The sequence below is a fragment of the Rutidosis leptorrhynchoides genome, chromosome 9 (assembly GCF_046630445.1).
Source record: "Rutidosis leptorrhynchoides isolate AG116_Rl617_1_P2 chromosome 9, CSIRO_AGI_Rlap_v1, whole genome shotgun sequence".
Taxonomy (NCBI): domain Eukaryota; kingdom Viridiplantae; phylum Streptophyta; class Magnoliopsida; order Asterales; family Asteraceae; genus Rutidosis; species Rutidosis leptorrhynchoides.
Genome location: NC_092341.1, coordinates 347118962 through 347143968, shown reverse-complemented (window position 1 = coordinate 347143968; position 25007 = coordinate 347118962). Strand labels below are relative to the sequence as shown.

At 34.5% G+C, this 25007-nt stretch overlaps 5 protein-coding genes across 6 annotated transcripts; 3 read left to right on the top strand and 2 right to left on the bottom strand.

Annotated features, from left to right (window-relative positions):
• The first annotated feature begins 3506 nt into the window (after positions 1–3506).
• Positions 3507–7428, top strand: LOC139869165 (uncharacterized). Its single transcript, XM_071857487.1, has 2 exons — positions 3507–3602; positions 7015–7428. The coding sequence occupies exons 1-2, from the start codon at positions 3507–3509 to the stop codon at positions 7426–7428; spliced, it is 510 nt and encodes a 169-aa protein (XP_071713588.1).
• A 1224-nt stretch (positions 7429–8652) lies between these two features.
• LOC139866046 (uncharacterized) lies at positions 8653–9640 on the top strand. Its single transcript, XM_071854175.1, has 3 exons — positions 8653–8755; positions 9069–9215; positions 9301–9640. The coding sequence occupies exons 1-3, from the start codon at positions 8672–8674 to the stop codon at positions 9571–9573; spliced, it is 504 nt and encodes a 167-aa protein (XP_071710276.1). The 5' UTR covers positions 8653–8671; the 3' UTR covers positions 9574–9640.
• A 1936-nt stretch (positions 9641–11576) lies between these two features.
• Positions 11577–14406, bottom strand: LOC139867577 (uncharacterized). 2 transcript variants are annotated; one of them, XM_071855943.1, is made up of 11 exons: positions 14162–14406; positions 13623–13665; positions 13260–13313; positions 13110–13173; positions 12950–13006; positions 12749–12855; positions 12591–12629; positions 12376–12464; positions 12202–12280; positions 12039–12086; positions 11577–11900 (listed from the first exon to the last, which is right to left on the bottom strand). In XM_071855943.1, exons 1-11 carry the CDS (start codon positions 14329–14331, stop codon positions 11820–11822), a joined length of 831 nt encoding a protein of 276 aa, XP_071712044.1. In that variant the 5' UTR covers positions 14332–14406; the 3' UTR covers positions 11577–11819. The 2 variants fall into 2 exon arrangements, 1 of the variants encoding a protein (XP_071712044.1); XR_011765881.1 differs by having other exon boundaries at positions 11851–11900; positions 12392–12464.
• Positions 14407–14685: 279 nt separating this feature from the next.
• On the top strand, positions 14686–18101 carry LOC139866051 (DEAD-box ATP-dependent RNA helicase 18). The gene is made up of 11 exons (XM_071854179.1): positions 14686–14962; positions 15308–15544; positions 15637–15894; positions 15978–16057; positions 16141–16246; positions 16368–16481; positions 16592–16690; positions 16838–16927; positions 17000–17106; positions 17217–17360; positions 17454–18101. Exons 1-11 carry the CDS (start codon positions 14693–14695, stop codon positions 17713–17715), a joined length of 1767 nt encoding a protein of 588 aa, XP_071710280.1. The 5' UTR covers positions 14686–14692; the 3' UTR covers positions 17716–18101.
• A 161-nt stretch (positions 18102–18262) lies between these two features.
• LOC139866225 (probable apyrase 7) lies at positions 18263–21631 on the bottom strand. The gene is made up of 2 exons (XM_071854377.1): positions 19518–21631; positions 18263–19038 (listed from the first exon to the last, which is right to left on the bottom strand). Exons 1-2 carry the CDS (start codon positions 21490–21492, stop codon positions 18752–18754), a joined length of 2262 nt encoding a protein of 753 aa, XP_071710478.1. The 5' UTR covers positions 21493–21631; the 3' UTR covers positions 18263–18751.
• Between the last annotated feature and the right edge of the window lie 3376 nt (positions 21632–25007).

Sequence of the window (25007 nt, the reverse complement as noted above, 5' to 3'; positions counted from 1 at the left end):
TGCATACTAAAATAAGGACAAGATTTGGAGTCCATGTTTGTATGATATTGTGTAAAAACTGCATTCAAGAAACTGATTTCAATGTAACATATTTGTATTGTAAACCATTATGTAATGGTCGTGTGTAAACAGGATATTTTAGATTATCATTATTTGATAATCTACGTAAAGCTTTTTAAACCTTTATTTATGAAATAAAGGTTATGGTTTGTTTTAAAAATGAATGCAGTCTTTGAAAAACGTCTCATATAGAGGTCAAAACCTCGCAACGAAATCAATTAATATGGAACGTTTTTAATCAATAAGAACGGGATATTTCATATACCAATAGTACATACATCTAAAAGCTGTGTATTGTACGAGTACGAATACGGGTGCATACGAATAGAATTGTTGATGAAACTGAACGAGGATGTAATTGTAAGCATTTTTGTTAAGTAGAAGTATTTTGATAAGTGTCTTGAAGTCTTTCAAAAGTGTATGAATACATATTAAAACACTACATGTATATGCATTTTAACTGAGTCGTTAAGTCATCGTTAGTCGTTACATGTAAGTGTTGTTTTGAAACCTTTAGGTTAACGATCTTGTTAAATGTTGTTAACCCAATGTTTATAATATCAAATGAGATTTTAAATTATTATATTATCATAATATTATGATGTACGAATATCTCTTAATATGATATATATATATATATATATATATACATTAACTGTCATTACAACGATAATCGTTACATATATGTCTCGTTTCAAAATCATTAAGTTAGTAGTCTTGTTTTTACATATGTAGTTCATTATTAATATACTTAATGATATGTTTACTTATCATAATATCATGTTAACTATATATATAACCATATATATGTCATCATATAGTTTTTATAAGTTTTAACGTTCGTGAATCACCGGTTAACTTGGGTGGTCAATTGTCTATATACAACCTATTTCAATTAATCAAGTCTTCACAAGTTTGATTGCTTAATATGTTGGAAACACTTAATCATGTAAATAACAATTTTATTTAATATATATATAAACATGGAAAATTTCGGGTCACTACACCTTTGAAGCTAGATCCATTTTTCTCATTTCCAGTAGTTTTATCCAGAAAACTTGAGGTAGTAATGATGTTCATAACATCATTCGATTCATACATATAAAGCTATCTTATTCGAAGGTTTAAACTTGTAATCACTAGAACATAGTTTAGTTAATTCTAAACTTGTTCACAAACAAAAGTTAATCCTTCTAACTTGACTTTTAAAATCAACTAAACACATGTTCTATATCTATATGATATGCTAACTTAATGATTTAAAACATGAAAACACGATGAACACCATAAAATCGGATATACGCCGTCGTAGTGAAACCGGAGGCTGTTTTGGTTTGGATAATTAAAAACTATGATAAACTTTGATTTAAAAGTTGTTCTTCTGGGAAAATGATTTTTCATATGAACATGAAACTATATCCAAAAATCAAGGTTAAACTCAAAGTGGAAGTATGTTTTCTAAAATGGTCATCTAGACGTCGTTCTTTCGACTGAAATGACTACCTTTACAAAAATGACTTGTAACTTATATTTCTGACAATAAACCTATAAATTTTATGTTTAGATTCATAAAATATAGTTCAATATGAAACCATAGCAATTTGATTCACTCAAAACGGATTTAAAATGACGAAGTTATGGGTAAAACAAGATTGGATATTTTTGATCTTTTTAGCTACGGGAAATTGTTTAACAAATCTATACAAATCATATCCTAGCTAAATTATATTGTATTATACATGTATTCTAATATATTATGTAATCTTGGGATACCATAGACACGTATGCAAATGTTTTGACATATCATATCGATCCATGTATATATATTATTTGGAACAACCATAGACACTCTATATGCAGTAATGTTGGAGTTAGCTATACAGGGTTGAGGTTGATTCTAAAAATATATATACTTTGAGTTGTGATCTAGCCTGAGACGTGTATACACTGGGTCGTGGATTGATTCAAGATAATATATATCGATTTATTTCTGTACATCTAACTGTGGACAACTAGTTGTAGGTTACTAACGAGGACAGCTGACTTAATACACTCAAATCTCTAAAACATAATAAAAATGGTTGTAATTATATTTTGATCATACTTTGATATATATGTACATATTTATATAGGTTCGTGAATCGATACGTGGCCAAGTCTTATTTCCGAGGAAGGAAATATCTTTGAAAGTGAGTTATAGTCCCACTTTTAAAATCTAATATTTTTGAGATGAGAATACATGCAGGTTTTATAAATGATTTAAAAAATAGACACAAGTACATGAAACTACATTCTATGGTTGAATTATCGAAATCGAATATGCCCCTTTTTATTAAGTCTGGTAATCTAAGAATTAGGGAACAGACACCCTAATTGACGCGAATCCTAAAGATAGATCTATTGGGCCTAACAAACCCCATCCAAAGTACCGGATGCTTTAGTACTTCGAAATTTATATCATATCCGAAGGGTGTCCCGGAATGATGGGGATATTCTTATATATGCATCTTGTTAATGTCGGTTACCAGGTGTTCACCATATGAATGATTTTTATCTCTATGTATGGGATGTGTATTGAAATATGAAATCTTGTGGTCTATTGTTACGATTTGATATATATAGGTTAAACCTATAACTCACCAACATTTTTGTTGACGTTTAAAGCATGTTTATTCTCAGGTGAATACTAAGAGCTTCCGCTGTTGCATACTAAAATAAGGACAAGATTTGGAGTCCATGTTTGTATGATATTGTGTAAAAACTGCATTCAAGAAACATATGTCGATGTAATATATTTCTATTGTAAACCATTATGTAATGGTCGTGTGTAAACAGTATATTTTAGATTATCATTATTTGATAATCTACGTAATGTTTTTAAAACCTTTATTGATAAAATAAAGGTTATGGTTGTTTTAAAAATGAATGCAGTCTTTGAAAAATGTCTCATATAGAGGTCAAAACCTCGCAACGAAATCAATTAATATGGAACGTTTATAATCAATATGAACGGGACATTTCACAGTCCATGTGCTTTAACGAACGACCTACCTTCGTTAACCCCTGGAATAACAGTACCATCGAAACGATACTGCTTCTTCGGCGTGGTAGAGGGTGGCTGCATGGGTGCCTCAGGGTCCTCCTCGGGATCCTCGTCGGAATCCTCGTCGCTGGAGTCATCAGATGATGAGTCGTCAGATGATGAGTCGTAGGAATCATCTGAAGGTGGATGTGCTCGGTCGGTAGTCATCAGTCGGTATCTGCCAGGCGGGATCGGCACGACACTTCCATCGGGAAGGCGTCTAACCCAATGCCTAAGCTCATTACGGAAGGGACCCTCCTCATTTCCTCCAGGAATCACAGCACCACCGGAATGGTGCTATGGCTCCGGGAGTCCTGAGCTGGGCGGAGCTGGAATCTCCTGTGGATCCTCATCTCCGTCTGAGATGGATATCAGGTCAGGTGCATGGCTACTGGCTCCAGAGGATGAATCGCTAGAGTCGCTGGAAGGCAGTAAGGACGGGATCGAGTCAGCAACAATGGTAGGTGAGGTGGCCGATGAATCTGAATCGCTCTCCAAGTGAATGATAACGGGCGGGGCATTCGACATCTGAACAAGGAAAAATAAATTTTTCCATGTCAGTAAGTCATATGGTAAGCACGTATTAGGCAAAGTAACTACGACAGTCTAGATCATCTATAGCAGTAAATAGCATGGCAATAATAACAAATCATACAGAAGTATCATGCAATCGAAAGCAAATAGTAGCATGCAGTAGAGTAAACATGTAGTAGTATACGACATATAGCAGTAAAAGTAAGCAGCAGCATGCAGCAAGTTCCGCAGAAACAAGTAAACTAGCAAGTTGTAGATTAGTCATATTAGTGAATCCTATTCGGTCGGGTCTAGACTCACTAATGCAACATAATTCCCTATAACCAATGCTCTGATACCAAATGTGACGCCCCATACAAAACCATCATGTACGAATCGTCAACAACAGGATCATTACAAGGTCAAACACTATATGTTGTTTCAAAATAAGTTTGCATTCATAAAAAGGGTGACGTCTTAACCAACGTCAAATGTTTAACATACGGTAGCATGCTTCTACGAATAGAAGACAATAATAATAGTACGTGACCCATAGGTCATTACAATTTCATATTTCAAAAGTAACAAAGTTTGAATGCAAAGTAAATGTTCATGCGGAGACATCTCTAAAAGCAGCGGGAGTCTACAGCAAGACTAGTACAGCGGAAGCAATCAAACCTCTAAGCACCTGAGAAAAACATGCTTAAAAACGTCAACACGAATGTTGGTGAGTTATAGTTTAAGTATAACAGTAATGTAAGGTAGGCCACGAGATTTCGTATTTCAAAACAATATGAAAAGTATATGTTTAACCGTGGGCACTTGGTAACTAACTTAACGTAAATATCACCCCCTAATAGTACACTTGGTGAGTGCGTATGTTTACGAAGTATTAAACACCCGTTAAATGCTAGCGCGACTAGCCCGAGTGGGGATGTCAAACCCTATGGATCCATATCTAAAATTCACGTTCACCGGTTCAAAGACCAATGACTAAACGTTACCGAGCTAAGGGGAAAGTTTATGCCGTTATATAACCCACACATATATAAAGTTTAAGTACTCGTGCCTAGTATATAAAACGTAAAAATGCGCAAGTATTCTCAGTCCCAAAATAGATAAAGTAAAAAGGGATGCTATAACTCACAGTAAAAAGTAGTAAAAGTCGATACGCGGGATAAGTAAGCAAGTGGTTGGTCCGAAAGGTCCTCAACCTAAGTCAAAAGTTACTAAGTCAGTAAATTTCGTTCCCAAAGGTTTAAAAGTATGTAAATTAGGTCTTAAGTATCATCATCATTCATCATAAGTCAAAAGGGTAAAGTAAGTTTTCAATCAAGAATAGAGTTTGAAGCAAGGGCTAACTTCGTTCAGTTGCCACAACCTCTATACAAACTGAAATGAGGTGAGACCAGTGGCCATGGCTCCGTATATGAGTCCCCTATGTACTGACCAATTTACAGAACCAAACTCGTCTTCATTTGACCGTGGTGACGGTTTAAGTGCGAGTAGGTCAGAAATTTCAGCACAACGTTAATAGGGTGTAGTGACTTTCGGGAGGCCATAAATCCTAAACCGTAACTCGGATTAAGACGAGGTCTAAATGTAAAATCATCTAATCGAACTGAACTAACTGAAAATCAACTTTACAGTAGCCCAGGTGGTCTTATCAGACCCGGAAAACAGTAAGAAAGGTGCTCTGGTGGGTTCTTGGTGCTTGATGCTCATCACGGTTCTCATCCTTGATGCTTATAGCTTCAAGTGTACAACTCGTTGATGTGTTTGCATCATCTTTACTAAGTTTTGACCATCATAAAACTAGTGTAAGTCTAAGATATGTAGCGCAACTCAATTAAGGGTTGTATGAAGGTTGATGAACCAAAGTTACATCAAGATCTTAGATCCGACACATACATGAGTTCTAATAGTAATAATAAGTTATAAACTTGAAAGTAAACTAAATAAACAAGATCTTAAATTGTAGAACTTAGTTCTTAGTTAGATCTTGAAGATTCTAGACCAAAAGTCTAGATCTAGTGTTCATAAGTTAAACCCTAAGTTATAGAACTTGGATCTTCACTTTAATGAAACCATAAGTCATGAAACTTAGGTTTTAATCTTGTAGAATGTATGTAAGCTTATAAGATTTTGTTTTAAACAAAATTAGAAGACCATAAGCTATAGAAACTTAGATCCAACATAAGTGTATGAAGTTATAACTAGAAAGTTATACTTTCATGTTCTTGAACTTACAAAGTTTAACTTTAATTTCAAGAAATATGAGATCAAGTTTAACTAGTAATACTTGACCAAATTATCAACATCACAACTTTAAATAAATAAAATGAAGAAATAAACTAAAGTTACAAGTATTATGTTCATGTTTATTTCATACTTAAGAAGATTCAAATCAAAGTTTGAATCTTAGGAAAGTAAACTTTAAGTCTACAAAACATGAACACAAGTAAGCTCTCAAGGCTTATGAGTTTTAGATCTTTAAAACATTTAAGTGTAGAACCATAAACTAACAAGTTTAGATTCTTGTTCTTGGTTCCTCATCAAACAAAAGATGGAAGTAACCAAGATTACATGAAAATACAAGTTAGAAAACTTGATCTTTAACAACAACAAACAACAATCAAGTAACTAAACAAGAAAAATGATGATGACTAGTTTCGGTTTTGTTAAAGGAAAAAGAAGAAGAAAACTAGAACATATTACTTACAAGGAAGGAGAGAAAAGTTGAGAGAAAAGTGTAAGTATGTGTGTGTAAAAGTGAGGTTCAATACTAGTGTATATGTAACAAAAAAATTGAAAAAAAAAAAGAACTCCCTTTCCTAGCCAAGGGTGCCGACGGTTTAAGCATCAAATGGGGAAGTCAAATGGCAACTTTCAAGCATGGGGTGAAGGTGTATGATAAGAAGGGGTAATAAGGTTAAATGTATAGAAAGTTGGTCATGCATGCTTGCATATTTTGTCTCCTAACTAAGCTTAATTAATCCATGTTTAAGCTTAATGAATTACTAGTAATATGTTGGGCTCACAACTAGTCCAATAAGGAAGTAGGGTGGGCTTCCAAGTTCAAGTCCATTAACAAAAGCCCAAGTCCAAGTAAGTATGCAACATTTTAAATAAAAGCCCAAGTAATTAACTACTAACACTAGTTAATTAAAAATGATTAATAATAATTAATCATGAACGTAAATAATATTCGAAATATTATTCGTGAAAAGTACGTGTGTCACAAAGACAGGTCGGGCATTGGAAAGTTAAATACGGTAACAAGTAAAATGTATAAAAATACATTTATTAATGCACAAGTATTAATAATAAATATTATTAATATAAGTTGAAAAATCCAGGTTCGTTACAGTAGGAACACTGTTTTTGATAATATGGCCATGGTTAAGTCAGAAAATGAAAAGTACATCAACCAGGTCAATTCGGTGATTAGAAGCTACGATCACCCGATTGTCAACGACTTCCGGATCCGTTATGGTCTTAACCGTAATCATAAACATGATATTGATGATTGGATCCAATTTACAGTGAAAATGAAAGTTGAGTTTCTTGAACTGGATTTGACATACCGTTGTCGTTATATGTCCTTATATGGTGAAGATTATGATTTCCCATCTAGATTTGCAGATGTACTACCATATTTAAAAAAACTTATACTAATGAGGGTTAATGTGACACAAGAAGTTTTTGAGGCACTTTTAAAGAATTCTCCACATCTTGAGATCATAACAATCTTACTCCCACCATACTGTTAGACTAGTATCTAGCCCATTATGCTTATTGTTGGGTCTAGCCCATGTTTCATTGTTAGGGTTAGGCTCTATATATGTTTATGTATCTTGTACACATTTGATCATCAAAGAATATTACATATCGTTTCTTAACATGGTATCCGAGCCATATGATCCTGGATGAATCACTTCTAATATATCCTTTGTGTCTGTCGGCTTAATGCCGATCGATTTTTTTTAAGTTTTCATCGCATACACCTTGTCTCATGAATTTCCTACCTATCACATGCTGCAGCAGCCGCATAATTTTTCTTTTTCCCAATTCACTCTCAAACAACAATTAAGAAAAAGCCGTAATCTCTAAACTTCCGCTCGTTCTTTTTGTCTCTCTTTTATCTTCACTTACTCTTTACTCCAATCCCTAATATCTTGAATTAATATTGCTGTTTCATAATATATAAATAAATCCTCAACCATGTCGTAGACGAGAGTAAAGAGCAGCCGTCATACTTTGCATCTTATTTTTCGTCTTTTTCCAATCCTAATTTTCTTTTATATTAATTTTTATTTAAACAACTTTTCCAATAATAATCGGCGTGGGGATGAACCGCCTAGCCTGACTAGGTTCCAAACCCCGAAAAAAAGAGGAATAAAAAAAAGAAAAAAAAAACTCTCTTGTTTTGCAGCGTTGAAGAAGATTGTATCGGCGGAAAAAGTTCAAAGCCCAAGTTCTGCTCAATCCTTAGGCAACCAAGCCACGACGTAAAAAAAAATGTTACGGAAAAGGAAACGCAGTCAAGCAAAACAACCAAACAACGATATCAATCAATTCGATACAACAAATTAAAGAGAAAATATGTGTTTTTATTTTTTTTATGTTTATTGTTTTCTTCCAGTACGAGCTTTCGCGATTTCGCCGCTCGGACTGCGGGGGAGTGTTAGATGATAAAGTTAGCCCAACCCGATTGTGGTCTTAGGTCCACTAGGGTTTGTAGGTTTATTAGGGTTTGCATTGTAATATAAATATCGCATCAATATTGAATAATAATCACGAGTTCAATTGTCTAACACATACCTCTATGATATTCACGTCAATGGTCAATCACGTAACTTAAAACACCTTGAAATATTGGATACTTGTGAATTTAGATCCATTTATTTATCTGATTTGGACAACCTTGTATCGTTCACCTTCAAAGGTATCAGTGTCGATTTACATCTTGCTCATCTTCCGAAACTGAAGGAAGTTAAACTTGATTTGGTTTTGATGAATATTAATAATGTTTTCAGCCAGATATCATTTGGTGTTGTGTCCCTTCAGTCTCTTTCCTTAAGAGTGGATCGACTTGAGGTTAGTAGTTCATAATTGTAATGTTTCTATAATAAATTAAAAGGGTAAAAGGTTTACGTAGTTCGGGCTACCGGGTAAGGCGAGTAATCTAACTCCATACTCTGATGTACGCAACCTAGCAGGATTACTCCCTGACTGTTTTCAACCCTTTCCTGGCCACCACAAAATATTCATCCTAGATAGATTCGAATCTGAGACCTCTTGCAAGGAACTCAGGGCCCCAACCACTGGGCTATCTCGTGATGGTTAGTTTCTATAATGAATTATTGATGGAAATGTTTGTGAGGCTATTATTATCAATTGATTTTTGTAGGTATATGATTTAATACCTCAATCGGTTCCCAAGTTGCTAAATCTGAAGAATTTAAGACTCTCATTTGTTGGTGCCGGCGATGATTGTCTTCTATATTTGGCTTTTATAATGAATGCATGCCCACAATTGGAGAATTTTTGTATTAAGGTACTTACACGATGTCCGGTTAATTTAACTGTTTTGTTTTGTGTATGTTAATCATTTTAACAAAATGTGGATCTTATTGTTGCAGCCTAGTTGGACTTCACCAACCATAAGCAGGAAGAAAGCGAGGTGTGCTACAAAACCCCATAAACACCTAAAGCTTGTTGAAATAGTGGAATATAAGGGTCGAAAATGTGACTATGAAGTTGCTACATACATCATACAAATTGTTGCTGTTGCACTCAAGAAAATTGTGATTGCAATTGAAAGGATTAATCCGAAGAAACGGGAAGCTGCTCGATCTTCTGCTGAGCGCATAAAATTAATAAAGCCTCATGGTGTAGAGTTGGTCATAATCTAATTTTAATTTACCCTTTAAAATTTAAGTAACCATAGTAGTATATGTTAATTCATTAATTTGAAAGTTATTAAAGACCTGCTGGTATGTAGACCTTCAACATTCAAGATAACACTCGGCTATTGATGGTTGAGTTCAGGACCATGCATGAATCTGATCTGTTACACATTTTTTATTTTTTTTTTGGATATGTTGCATGCCAAACCTGGCTACGCCCATGACCACTAATAATGCACTTACTATTAACTCGGGCACACTCATCTCTAATCCTACGGAGTACAGGATATTAGTTGGAGGCTTGCAATATTTATCACTCACGAGTCAACAAACAGTCTCAATTCATGCATGCTCCTAGAAGTGAACACTTCGATGAATTGAAGATCTTTCTTCGCTACCTTACATGTGCTATTGATCGTGGCATCACTCTCTACAAGGACTCTCCTCTCACATTACATGCCTTCCCCGATGCTGATTGGGGTGGCAGCAAAGATGATTACCATTCCACAATCGGTCATGTGATTTTTCTTGACAAAAATCCTATATCATGAATGATTTGTTCTCAATCTTCTACTGAGTACATTGCTCATACTACAGGTGAAATTATGTGGTTGACTAATCGATTACGTGAACTTGGCCTCTCTTTAACTAGCCAACCATGATTTTATTGTGACAATCTAGGAGCTACTTTGTTGAGTGCTAATTCTGTTTTTCACTCTCGAATGAAGCATCTTGCACTCGCTTATTACTTCATCCGCGAACAAGTTCAAATGGGGTCTCTCCGAGTGACGCATGTGTCTACCGTTGACCAGTTAGCAGATCCTTTTACCGAGACTCTTGTCCTAAATTCGACTATTTCATGTCCAAGATTTTACTCTCTGCTAGGCCATCCTGTAACACCCCAGCTTAACATGACCACAATATTGTCCGCTTTGCCCGCAGGCGCACCGCTTTTTCTTGGCCACCACATACGAGAAGCACTTTCCCAGGAGGTCACCCATCCTGGTAGTGCTCTCGCCTGAGCACGCTTAACTACAATGTACTCGCACTTCTACTCAGCCTGTGATCCCAAAACGCGTTGTATCATTTAAGCGTGAGTATTACCTTATAATCCCATGATCACTCATGTCTGTGGGCGATGTGGGATTTGCCTAAGGTGTTACATTCACCCCCCCTTAGGGACTCATCGTCCTCGATGAGGTTTGCCCCACCACCCCCAACGGCACATGAGTGGCTCTGATACCATTCTGTAACACCCCAGCTTAACATGACCACAATATTGTCCGCTTTGCCCGCAGGCGCACGGCTTTTTCTTGGCCACCACACACGAGAAGCACTTTCCCAGGAGGTCACCCATCCTGGTAGTGCTCTCGCCTGAGCACGCTTAACTACAATGTACTCGCACTTCTACTCAGCCTGTGATCCCAAAACGCGTTGTATCATTTAAGCGTGAGTATTACCTTATAATCCCATGATCACTCATGTCTGTGGGCGATGTGGGATTTGCCTAAGGTGTTACACATCCGTCTTGCGTGGACATAATAACGATATTCTTGGTCCGCAATTATTGGATAATCTTGTTCAACTTGTATTGTATCTTAATTGTACCATGTTCCCGCGATGGTAGCCTAGTGGTTGGGAGACATGCAGCATAAAGTGGAGGTCATATATTCAATCTCTGCCCCATGTCTCTTAAGCATGAGTTACACAATTTTCCTCACATGTTGGTCGTGGAACCGGTCAGTGTGGGGCCACCAAATGGTCAGTTTTACCCCTTTGTGCTTTATCGTGTCGGCTAAGATGACCTTCTTATAGGTATAGCAATACACATGTTTCGAGTTCACTCATATTTGTTGCTGACTCACTTTTTAGAAGGAGCATATATATACACCTAAGAAATGTAATGCAACAAATCATGCATGATTAAAACATAGTAAAGAAGTAACAAAATCATTCGGATCAAGTCTTTAATCTTCAAGTCATATTGAATGGGATACACTGTGTAACATTCTACGTACTGAAAAAACCTACAAAGCACATTGTAGAATAAGGCTAGTGATTTAAATGAACGTTCCTAATAAGATTCCGATGCTGATGGATATAACAAAACCCGCATTGTACAACTCATATCTCAATCAATCAATCCAGATTACAGTTAATCGAATACAAAACCAATTGCATAAAATCAACCCTGACATGAAGATCTTCCATCTTTGAATCGTACAACGTGAACATGATCCATAATTAATTAGTCAGAAGGCTACAGGAGAATAAGAGCTACGGTAACCTTCAGAAGGTCCTTTAAATTTTCTAACCAAAGACATAAACGCACTCTGCATGGTAACAAAAAAACCACCATGCATATCATTAACAAATATATATCCTCCGTTAATTAAAAAACACATACAAAAACAATCTACATACATGGCTTAAAAATAAAATTAATTTAGGGGGTTAACTGTAAATATAACCTGTGCTCGATGAGGCAAGCTGGCCCAGATTTCCAAGTTAGGTATAATCTATATATAGTGGACAAATATGAAATGCATGGTTAATAAAAAGACGGATATATATAGGACTATTTTAACGTAAATAAGATATTTGATAATTAGTGCATCAGGAATTAAAGCTTACGTCTATGCCCCGAATTCCAAGGTAAAAGAAGCGATAAGCAGCTCCAGCTATCAGGTAGCCTCCAAAAAGACACAAAACTCTGAAAAGTTGTAGCAAATTCAGCCAGCCATTACAGACTATAAAAACGTGTGAAAGTTCTAATTATATGTGTATACATTCATATATAAACATTACATGATAAGAAGGGTACCAAACCAGCCCAAGCCACTGTTATTAGCAGATACAATATTGGCACAACCAGATGGATGCCGAAGCTGAGTAACCTGCATAACCATAGTTTGGTTATTATTGACACGAGTTAAAACATTGAATTGATCTCCCTGTAATCATTCGAAAAATGTAACCTTTTTGTTCATAGTTTGGTTATTATTGAGTTTTAAGGTACTTACATAACCACACGAACCAACTCTCTCCAGAGTATTTGGTCCCTGCAAAAGAAAAAAAAAGGTTAAAAGACATTTTTCTGTTATTTAAAGACATAAAAGTAGAAATAGTAAAATATATGTGAAAACTCTTAACCTTTAAGTGACGAGGGATTTTTAAATACCTGAACTTGTTTTGAATCACATAAAACAGAAACAGAGAGCGAACAATTCACGTCCGAAGTATTGTGCCACATTTTAACAACGAGACCCATTTGAGGACTTTTTTTATCTGTTATTAACAAAACCAATAATGAATAAATATAATTGTAACAAATTTACAAAAACAATATCCTGAATTATATTTTGACATTGCAAATTGTTACCAATGAGATCTGTGGTAATGGTTGACGTGCGCCCAATAGTAGTACACACAGGATAACCTGCACAAATACTTCTTAATAAGAATTAAAAAAAAAAAAAAAGGCATTTTAACTCATATATATACGCCTAAGACTGCATATATAAGTTTTTTCAAAAATATACCAAACAAGTTATTTGACATAAGTGCACTGCAACCCATGCCACACCGAGCTGATCCACCACATTCCTATAAACAGAAAATACAAATCTTGATGAAATTTAAAATCTTTATTACCAGTCAGATCAAATAAAATATATACGTACAACACGTACCAAGCAATCGAAACATTTTGGTGGGGCATGGTTGAAAACCATCATATCACATAGCTGCTCCATACAAAATAAAAATATTAAGTCAACTTTGGGTCAAACCAGTAACAGACTAACATATAAGGCATCTAAATATGAAATACAAATTGAAGCTGTCTAGCGAAATTCCTCTTTAATATAACTGTTTGTCTCTCTATTTCTATACGAGCGAAATCTTGCAGGGGATTAATTTTAGAGCATAGATGCTAATTACAGGCATTTGCATTGTTCAGTGGCTAATAATTCGTCAAATGTGATACTACTAATATACTTGTACTAATTCTAATTAGTAAATAAAGCAATAAAATGTAACCTGGTAGAGCCAACCTGAAACCAAACCACTGTCCCATTAGATGACACCTTGTAATATCTGGTTTCAATTGAATAAAAAATAATATGATTAGCCATATAACATCATTCTGCCTACTAGCAAAAACATAGATACAGATGGTATCAAATTAAATTAAAGTATATATCACAAATAATCACTTATTTAAACCACTTTAAGTGATTAAGTGAAGTGATGCTTACCCACCCCACATTCTCTAAATGCCTAATTTTAACACTGTGACACACATTCTAATTCTAATTCTAAAACTAAAAGATAATGACAATGACAATCACACAATACATATAAAATCATATGTAGCAATTACTACAAAGTTCAAAATCTAAAATCATAAAAAAAAACTTACCCTACCAGACGCTTACGTCACACAAATCAACCTAATTATTATTATTATTATTATTATTATTATTATTATATTATTATTATTATTATTATTATTATTATTATTATTATTATCAATTATCAATTATCAATCACGTTACCAAATATTTAAAAATAGATGAAAACAAAAAAGTACCCATCTTCACTGAGAACGCCATGAGGGTAATTTTGAGAAGCAGCAGCCAAATTATAGTTGTAGAGTTTGTTTTGGTCAGTGATGGTGTAATCGCAAACTCCATATACTGACTGAATCACAGTGATGAAAGTAACAAGCTGAAGAAGAAGAAATCGATACGATAACCTCATTTTAAAATACAGTTTTTAGGTTGTTTTAGCTGGAAATCGATGTGCAGAAAATCACATTGCGGTTCGATTGCATCAATTTTTCTAGTAACCGACAGTTGTTTTTAATAGCGATTGAGATCCTTTTGTTTGTTTAGTTAGGTATGTAATTTGGAATTGGGGATTATTTGCACATTACAAAAACTTGTAAGGACTAAGTTCTTAAAATAAATAAACTTGTAAGGACGAATTTGTACACTTTTTAATTCTATAACTCCTTAAAATAAAAGATGTGAAACTAAATGGGTGTAAATTGTAAAAATGTCATTCTTTTTAGTACCAAAACCCCAAACCCTTTTCCTACCGCCGTTAACCTCAAACAACCATGGGGACAACTGAATCATCAAATCCAAACAGAGCTTTAACGGATACTCGTTTTGCCGACCTCAGTCCGCCTCTTTCCGATGAAGTCCTTGCCGCGTTATCAATTTCCGGCTTCGATTTCTGCACTCCAGTGCAAGCAGCCACCATACCTTTACTCTGCAGCTACAAAGACGTCGCCGTCGACGCCGCCACCGGTTCGGGTAAAACCCTAGCTTTTGTCGTTCCACTCGTCGAGATACTCCGTCGTACAACTTCAATAAAATCTCACGAGGTACCAATTCATATATATGTATATATGATGTTTCAATCATGATTTTTTTTGCTATTTTAGGTGCTTATTTAAATTGATTATTATTTGAATTTGAAATGAATTGGTTTGTTTTAGAGAAAATTAAGGATATAATTTGTTATTTTGTTAGCTGAAAAAAGGATCAAATACATATTGATCTAATTGTTTAGCATTGAAACTTATTAAGTATATCTTCATACTAATATCTTGTGATGAAGGATAGCTGTTAAGTTTGCAATGATGATCATGAATTTGATGTTGTAATGAAGAAAGTGTATATGAATCCAACAAACAAATTGAAATGTGAATGTGTTTTAACGTATACAGGTTCTTGGGATTATCATATCTCCAACGAGAGAGTTATCTTCACAAATATTTCATGTTGCACAACCATTTATCTCATCATTGCCAGATGTTAAACCAGTGCTTCTCGTTGGAGGATCGGAAGTTAAATCGGACATGAAGAAAATAGAGGAAGAAGGAGCTAATTTGCTAATTGGCACACCTGGTAGATTACATGACATAATGGATCGAATGGATATCTTAGATTTTCGTAACCTTGAGGTTATCATCTTAAATCATCTTTTTGCTTTGCTTAAAGTTACTCATTATAAAAGGGGGTTTTAACTTTTAATAAACAAATTGTGGCTTTACAGATTTTGATTTTGGATGAAGCTGATAGATTACTGGATATGGGATTTCAGAAGCAGATTAACTCTATAATCTCACGTTTACCGAAGTTGCGTAGAACCGGTCTCTTTTCGGCTACTCAAACCGAGGCTGTTGAAGAACTAGCAAAAGCAGGTTTAAGGAATCCCGTAAGGGTTGAAGTTCGCGCAGAATCAAAATCATCAGGATGTTCTTCATCAGAACAAACAACCTCTTCGAAAACACCTTCCGGCCTTCATATCGAGGCATGTATATAGACAAAGTTTCAATTTTTTGACAATTTTTTGATACCATTGTAGCTAAGGATTGATAATTCTGTGAATTGCAGTTTATAAAATGTGAAGCAGATAGGAAATCGTCACAGCTTGTGGATTTCTTTATTAAGAACAAATCTAAAAAGATGATAGTGTGAGTTAATTTTCTTGTCTATTTTTCTATTTTGTTCTAATCAAAATTGATTGTCATTATCATATATGATCATATGTTTGCAGCTACTTTATGACTTGTGCTTGCGTGGATTATTGGGGAGTCGTACTTTCACGTCTTGCAGCCCTAAAGGGGATATCTTTAATCTCTCTTCATGGAAAAATGAAGCAGGTAAAGACACCATATGTCTATCACTCTATCTTGAAGCTCCAAACCTAATGTTAAATGTTCAAAAAATAAAATTTTATAATATGTTTCCTCTAATAACATTATTTTTTATTAATTTTTCTAGTCAGCAAGAGAGAAAGCATTAGCATCATTTACGTCTCTTCCGGACGGCATCCTTCTGTGCACGGATGTGGCTGCGCGTGGACTTGATATTCCAGGCGTTGATTGTATAGTACAGGTACAATACTAACAGTTAATCGGTAAACGTTAACCCTATTTCTTCAAAATTGCATCTTTTTGTGCACTTTATGAGTCCCATATAGTGATAAATTTACACGTTGGTTGCAGTATGACCCTCCTCAGGATCCTAACGTGTTCATTCATAGAGTTGGCCGGACTGCTAGATTGGGACGACAAGGAAGTGCCGTTGTTTTCCTTTTACCAAAGGTTGAGAATTCTTTTTATCATTTATTAATTTTATTCTCCCATTTTACCTCAGCTACGTGCATTTTCTTACATTTACATGATTAGGTTGTAGTTTTGATGACTTTAGACCTATAGTTACTTGTTTCTTAGTGTGTGTTGGTCATGTAGGAGGAAGCATATGTCGAATTTTTGCGGATAAAAAGAATCCCACTTGAAGAGAGCCCCTGCTCAGAAGAGGCACTTGATGTAGTTCCTCAAGTAAGTGTCATATCATACACCTACAAAATTTATTTATATATCTCTGTTTCTGAATGCAATTATGGTATTCAGCTACGTGCAGCTGCAAAGAAGGATCGTGATGTGATGGAAAAAGGGCTAAGAGCATTTGTTTCTTATGTTCGTGCTTACAAAGAGCATCACTGCAATTACATTCTGAGGTTGCGTCATATTATATTTGCTATATTATGCATTGTAATACATGTTCTATTTTTTTTTGTTTTTTTTTTTTTTCTTCGTCTGATGTTTTTAGCTATCTGTATATTGTCAGATGGAAAGACCTAGAAATTGGAAAGTTAGGCATGGGGTATGGCTTGTTGCAGCTACCTTCAATGTCAGAGGTAAAGCAAAATTCACTTTCTACAGAAGGTTTTGTCGCTGTCGAAGACCTAAAACTAGAGGAGATCAAGTTCATGTAAGTTTGTATCAACCTTTGGACTTCTATTTTTGTATCTGTCAAGTGAAGGTTTTGATTATTAATAGTGGGTATGGTTATATAACGTTATAGGGATAAAAACAGAGAGAAACAGAGAAAGAAAAACTTGCAGGTGAAGAAAGATATGCCACAAGAAGAGAAAACCCGCAAGGCTAAAGCTAAGAGTGTGCCTACTGTCATGAAAAAGAGAACAGCAAAACAGAGACGTGCAGTGCAATCTGCTGAAGATGATGAGGAACTTACTAGAGATTATCGTCTTTTGAAGAAGCTGAAAAAGGGGGCCATCGATGAAACTGAGTTTGCAAAACTAACTGGGACTGAGGAATTGCTTTGAGACATGTTTGGTGGTGGAGTTGTACATGTTGGTCTGTGGAATATATATACTTGATTCCAAGTAAAATGCACAAGTACACAAATGTATTGGAGGTGGTTTATGGAAGGAAACTTCGACTGATTAACCATGAAAATACAGTTACGTGTATCCAGGGGTAATCAATGAGGTGAATGGATCAAAAGATGGAATGAAATAGAGGAGATGAAACACAATTTTGTTGTATTAGTTAGTTTTTTTTTTTTGGTTGTTTTATTATGGATTAATACTAGGATGTTTAAAATGTTATTTAAAAAATTGAAAACATCAACCTGTTTAGGTTGATTTTACGAAAAGTATTTATTTTGTACTGTACTTCTCTAAAACAGATGTTTTTGCTCATAAAATGCAATATCAAGAAAGTAGCCGCGCAGACTCATCCTGCATATGACATACCTACAAATGATATGATGTTACGTTTTGTAAAAGGTCGAATCTGTAAAGAAGATATAGTATGTTGCAACCGTGAAAATGTTAACAACTAACATTAACTTGAGTACATGCTTACAAATCTCATTAAAAGGCTAAACAGAAAAGCTACAAATTCTTACATAACCTCCTTTAAAATGCACTTTGATAAAGTATAATGTAAACTGAACATCAGCCAAAAACATCTACTCTAATAGAATATTGTACAAAAAGAATCTGCCAATTTAGACCAAAATGTTAACATGCTCCCAGTATTAATCTTTTCGTATGTAAAGCAGTGAAGTGATTGTACACAAATTTCTTCAAAACAATGGCAACCATTAAATTAGGCCTCACATCAAGAAGCTCGACCCGTAACAAAACAGATCTCACCACTTGGTCTAAACATGTGTAGTCAAGTCAAGATCAACATGTTAAGGTATTTACAAGGTCCAGGCCTAACCTTCCATGGTAGCCATTGGAGCTTTTCAGCAATCTTTGACCCCACCTTCCAAGTCAACTAGTTGACTGGCCTTCAGGGTCAAGAAGACTTTGCATATGGTGAGAAAGTATAATAAGATTTACAAAGTCCTCAGACCTTGACCAAATGTGCATCAGCAATTGAACAATTAAGGTCTTCTCGAGATTGTGATCGTCTGCTCTGGAGGCGCATTTGACCTCTGTGAGGACCCGAGTAAAATGCACCCATGTTACTGCTACTGTCGAATTGGGCCTGGCCCAAACTACTTGAAGAGAAACTATGTGCAATGCTGCTTGATGATGGATATAGTGAAGATTCTGCCAGCTGAATGTCTGGACCAAAGGCTCTGTTTTGAGCACTTGCCACTGGGCTCAGTGGCATCTTAACTCTTCCTTCCCCTGAACACCACAAATCACAAATTAATCCATACTCAAAAATCTATGTCGTATAAAACACGTGTTCCATATCCATAACCATAGTATCCATATTCATATCCTATCCATAAGGAATAAAAGGGGATGAAAAATAGCTGAGATAGGCTCAAAACAACTTGATTATAAAACCTAGCTGGATAGATATAGAACCAGTCACATCAAAACTGAAAATGACATTCCAAATGGATTTCTATCTTGCACTTCATTAGATAAAGGCTAGCACACCCCGTTACAGACAACACATATCAACGCCACAAAACTATGAGCAGTAAAATAATAAATTCTTAATATACTGGTGGGCCATCTTTACTTATTTGTGACTAGTAAGAAACTATAAAAAGGGTATATCAACTTCTCAGTTTACCAGATAAGTTTAGTGTCCGATAGGATATAAACAAGTAATAAAAGATGCATATGCAAAACTTATTTTAGAAGATAAATACCTGAAATAATAGGACTCCAACGCCGAAAATTAAAAGGACTTGATATATTCAGAACAGAAGTCCCCGAGGCGCTGTTGTGCCTGAAAAGGGGCAGATGTAGCCTACGAAAGAACCTTGGCCCACATTTACCAGCACAAGATAAAGCACATGCTACAAGACACAAGGAACTAAACAAAATCACAGAGATAATAAACGGGTTCATCTTCATTTGTAATAATCTGTAGTTACGCAAGCTTGCACGTGTTGATATTGCATTCCCAGCTTCCAAAAGTGCAACCCCTGTTGTCCAAGTAATACCCCCAGAACCAATATTAACTTGTCTATCAGTTATATGCAAACCTTCTCTCAATAGTAAAACCGTATACGGCGCCCTAAAACAATATTGTTCTATAAACGGTTGTGGTGGTACACTATTCTTGGCTATATCCCATGTTTTTTCACAAAAGTCTCGACCTTTTTCTAAAACATCATCAAGAGACGCATCAGAACTCAAGTTGAAAAACCGGTAAACCACATAAAAACCAGACATTGCATAGAACTGACCATACGGGCGAGGCAGGTTATTTTGAAGAGCACATGGTTGCAAATCACAATCAATTCCTTGACTTTTTGTTGACCATTCAGATAAATTGACTGTACTTTTTGCCAATGCTCTGCATTCTTCCCATTTTGGAGCACCGATTAACTGAACTGGAATCCCGGTTTTTCCTCCTTTACCCAAAATCTTCCTTCTGTTTGATTGAAATGCAGATTGACATTGGGTACATATGTATTTCTCTTTGTACCCAGACTGCAAACAAGGATGTTTAATTACAGCTTTTCCTTTCAGTAAATTAGGTTGTGGACTCTTTCTTAAAAGATGAATAACAGATTTATCAAAGGCGTCATTCAGACCATAACCAGCAAGAGAATAGGCACTCAAGTGATGGTTCAATGGACCGATCCTTAAGTTTAAGCTAGTCTCATTGTTGGAGTAGTCCTGGCTCTCAAATGTGACCTGCAACGATGACCCGCCCAAATCGAGTGCACCAAACGTTTCTTTCTTCGGTATAGCTCCGAGTACACGTGCATGGTAGTTTAAAGCTATCCATCCGTAATATGCTTCCTCCATACCACTAATAATCTTTATCCACTCTTTTCGACAAAGAAAAGATGAATGTTTCATTATAGACCAGGCATTTTTTAGGAGCCAGTCAGAGTCTGAACTAGGCAGCCGACGAACGCCAGCTGTCGCGTAAAGAAAGACTGAAGTGGTCTTATGAGCATGTTTAGGAATCTGTTTTTCAGCCCATTTGAGTAGTGGCTTTATTGCGTGTTTCAATCCAGACGAATTATGAACCAGTTTGTCAAACCCTGGTTCAGTCTCCATACGGTTGTAAGCCCTGCCACTTTCAGAGCTAGGTTTACTCTTTAAATCTTCCGGTATCGATTTCAACATAATAGGAAGGGTCTCACTTTTTTGGTGATTTATGGATGCTTGGTATACATAAACACGTGTTCCGGTGCTACCACAATCGAGTACAACGTAGAATCTGGCTGACCCATGCGCCCAGTTCGAATATAAAAATAATAAACCGTATATTAAAAAAGCTAAAAACAGCAAACATAAGAGAATCATGATTACTTTCACCCACTGTCTTCTTACACTAGTTTGTGAAGATGACTTCTCTTTAGAAAAACTTGTTCCACCATTCTCTCTTAAAAAATGATTCTGGTTTTTAATTGGTGAACTATTTTCAATTACAGAGCCAAAATTGCCATCTTCTGGATCAAGACGACGATATGCAGAAAAATCTTGTAGGGATGATGACAGTCTTAATAGATTCTTTTGTCTCGAACCAGGAGAACCAAAACCATGAACCGGACCACCTAATGGTGGTAGTCCAGATGATACGTATGGACCAGTAGAAGATTTTGCAGTTGAAAAACGACTTGTTACAGATGAAAAAATTTCAGCAATTCCACTAAAAGCCATGTTCGGAAGAGTTATATAGTTTTAAGCACATGCCAATAGATGTAAAGCCTTGCATATCTCTATTGTACACACGGAGCTTGTAAGAACAAGACTGTTCATGTTTCAATGTATCGATAGCATTGACAGTTAAATTCGCATGTTCACCTGCAAAATCAAAATTGTGAATATCAGTGAGATAAATAATGGCAGACAAATGAAAGTTCTGTGTGCCTAACTAAAAAAAGCCACCTAAAACATTTAAAGAAACTACAACACAATGTATTCAGAATTTAATTGTTACTTCACAATAAGATCGAAGTTAAATAAACTTCATAAGTACATTGATAAGTACAAAGAAGGTAACAGAACTCCTGATTATCTTATATTTATTACTTTTAGGATTGACATTGCAATAAAGTCCTAGTTGTGCACAAAATTCACCTTTCTATGCGCCAAACCGTGACTTATGTCTTAAAAAGACAACAAGCAATCACCGATAATGCCAACGCAGGGAACCGCTAAATAAGTACTTTCATTTTCAAGTGTCAAACTGTTAACTATTTCTACATTCAAATTCAAATGTCAGTTTAACAACAAATCTAATTCTCAATAATCAATACGATAAGCTAATTTCTATACAATTGAAATCAAAGCATGTAAACCCTAGCTAAACTCCTTGAAAGTCAATTAACCTAATGCCAATAATCAAAATTCATACATCCTGAATCACATCACATTCAATCAATTATCAAACTGAAGCACACATAAATTCAGATCTCGCAATTAAAATAAAAGTAAACTATTATAGGAACAAAAATTAGATATAAGAATACTTACAGAATCAATAGCAATGAGGAGTATGGATATCGGTGTATAAGTATGAATGAAGTGACAGCTTTCAATTAGATAGATTAAGAGGAAGAACAATAAATTTGAATTTTTTTTTTTAAAGAAATATATAAATTTAGGTTTAGTGATTTTGCTTGCCAGAGATCGTAAGAAACCGTCGGCCGTCGCCGGAATAAATTTGGATCCAGAAAAGGCGATGGAAGTATACCAGGGGCTAAGGCTAGGCTTTCCGCGTTACTATCATACCAAAGTAGTTTTTGAACCTTTTTTTTTATTTTATTTTTATGAGATATACTACTATAACTTATAGTATAGTACGGAGTATAAGTTAATATTAATATTAATATTAATATTAATATTAATATTAATATTAATCAATATTTTTTATTTAAGTTCTAGTTTTTTGGGGAAAAAAATTAATCAATATTAATATTATTTTATTACTAATTATTTAAATTTATATTTATTGGTACAATTTTACAATTACTAAAAATATTAGATTATTTAAATTCATTCAGTGTCTTCTCAATTTCATATACAAAAAAAAAGACTGTGTCAAAAGAAATTGCTATAGAGTATATTCCTATTATGTTCTTTCATTCTCTTTCATAATTTTAGCCAATTTTACACGCAGATGTTAGCATAAATAGTCCAAAACATATGAAACTCTTCCGCGCTTGACAGCAGTTTGGGGCTTTGAAGGAAAACAAAGACGAAGTTGGATGAACTTTTTACGTTCAGTTCAATCGCCCAATCTCGATGAAAAAAAGTAGAGACAACTAAAGAAGGATGAAAAAGCTCTGAAATCCAGTGAGATCATTGTCGTCTTCATTGTAACAACCCGGAAATTTCCGGCCAAATTTAAACTTTAATCTTTATATGTTTCCGACACGATAAGCAAAGTCTGTAATGTTGAATCTCAAAAATTTTAAACTGTGTTCATACATTCATTTAACCTTGACCAAACCCTGACGATTCACGAACCATTATAATTGGATTGGAATATATATATATATATATATATATATATATATATATATATATATATATATATATATATATATATATATATATATATATATATATATATATATAGGGGCAGGGGCAGGATCAATGGGGAAGTAACCAATCGGGGGGAAGCGGGGGGAAGCAAAAAAAAAAAATTTTCGTTTTTTTTCCGGCATCAAGATCACACGAAAATATGAACATTTAGAAGAGACACTTCGTGATAAATGTTATTATTTAGGCGGGAAAACGATCTTAAAAAATAACATTCAAGATAATATTGTTCGTGAAGAATATGAACGTTTTTTTTTCATGTTTTGTGAAGTAAAATTTAGCCCGATTTAGAGTTTAGGGTTTAGGGTTTGGTGTTTTGGATTTATGGAACCCTAAACTCTAAATCGTTCGTGTTAAAAACTCAATCTAAATCCTAAATCTGAACCCTAAATCTAAACCCTAAACCCTAAATTTCTAAACCCTAATATCTAAACCCTATAAACCCTAATATCTAAACCCTGATATCTAAACCCCAATAGCTAAAACCTCAATATACGCTCGAAAAACACGATAATTGTTATATATTACTTCTTCGAGCGTTTTCCCGCCAAAATAAAAACATTTATCAAAAAGTGTCTCTACCAAATGTTCATATTTTCATCTCATCTATAATGTTCGTGAACAAAGTTTTTTCAAAAAACGAAAAAAAAAAAAGTTTTTGCTTCCCCCCGCTTCCCCCCGATTGGTTACTTCCCTCTTGATCCTACCACTATATATATATATATATATATATATATATATATATTATAACTTGAAAACGTTAACAAAGTATTAGGTATAATACTTTACATGATCGTATTTGATGACGGAATTATAAGATAATATCAAATGATTTAATTATCAAGATACATTATTATATGATATATGTGTCTCTGTTGAGAGGTCCACTTTGATTTAAGAAACCTTTTCTTTTTAACGGTATTCGGAATATTTGGTAAAGTGATTTACAAGTAAGAACAAAAGTGTCAAGTAACGGGAACTAGACAAGGGTTAGTGGAGATTTCTGTTTGATTTCCAATTCATAATTTACAATATTATCCTCATTACTTTTGATACGGTAACTATTAGCTTTCATAATATTTAATATGAAAGTAATACTATGGAATATAGATAACTTAGAAAATAGATATCGATGTTTTACATTAGAATGATTTTGTACGTTTGAGTATCCTTTAGACTTAACTCTACGATTCACGATTAGACTGTAAATTAAAAACTTGAAACCTATTATGAATATATAATTCTACTTTTCTAAAACGTTTTATGATATAACGATTTCCATTATTTTAACCTTTTAACAAAATGATTCTTAAATATATTTAGTTTTGGAAAACAAAATTATCATATTTATTTGATTTAGTTTCAAACGTACAAAAACGTTTTCAGTTTAAAAAGAACTTTATTATTAAAACGTATATAACTTTTATAAATATCTAGAACCACTTTTGACAACTCAATTCTTAACCAGTATGATAAAGATAACAATATTTTTATTTTATTTTATTAAATATATATAACGATTTAAATTAATATTATATATATTTATACGCGTATTATACGTACATAGTTTTATACTTTTATTATACTTTAACTTTACCTTTACTTTAATTTTACTTTACTTTAACTTT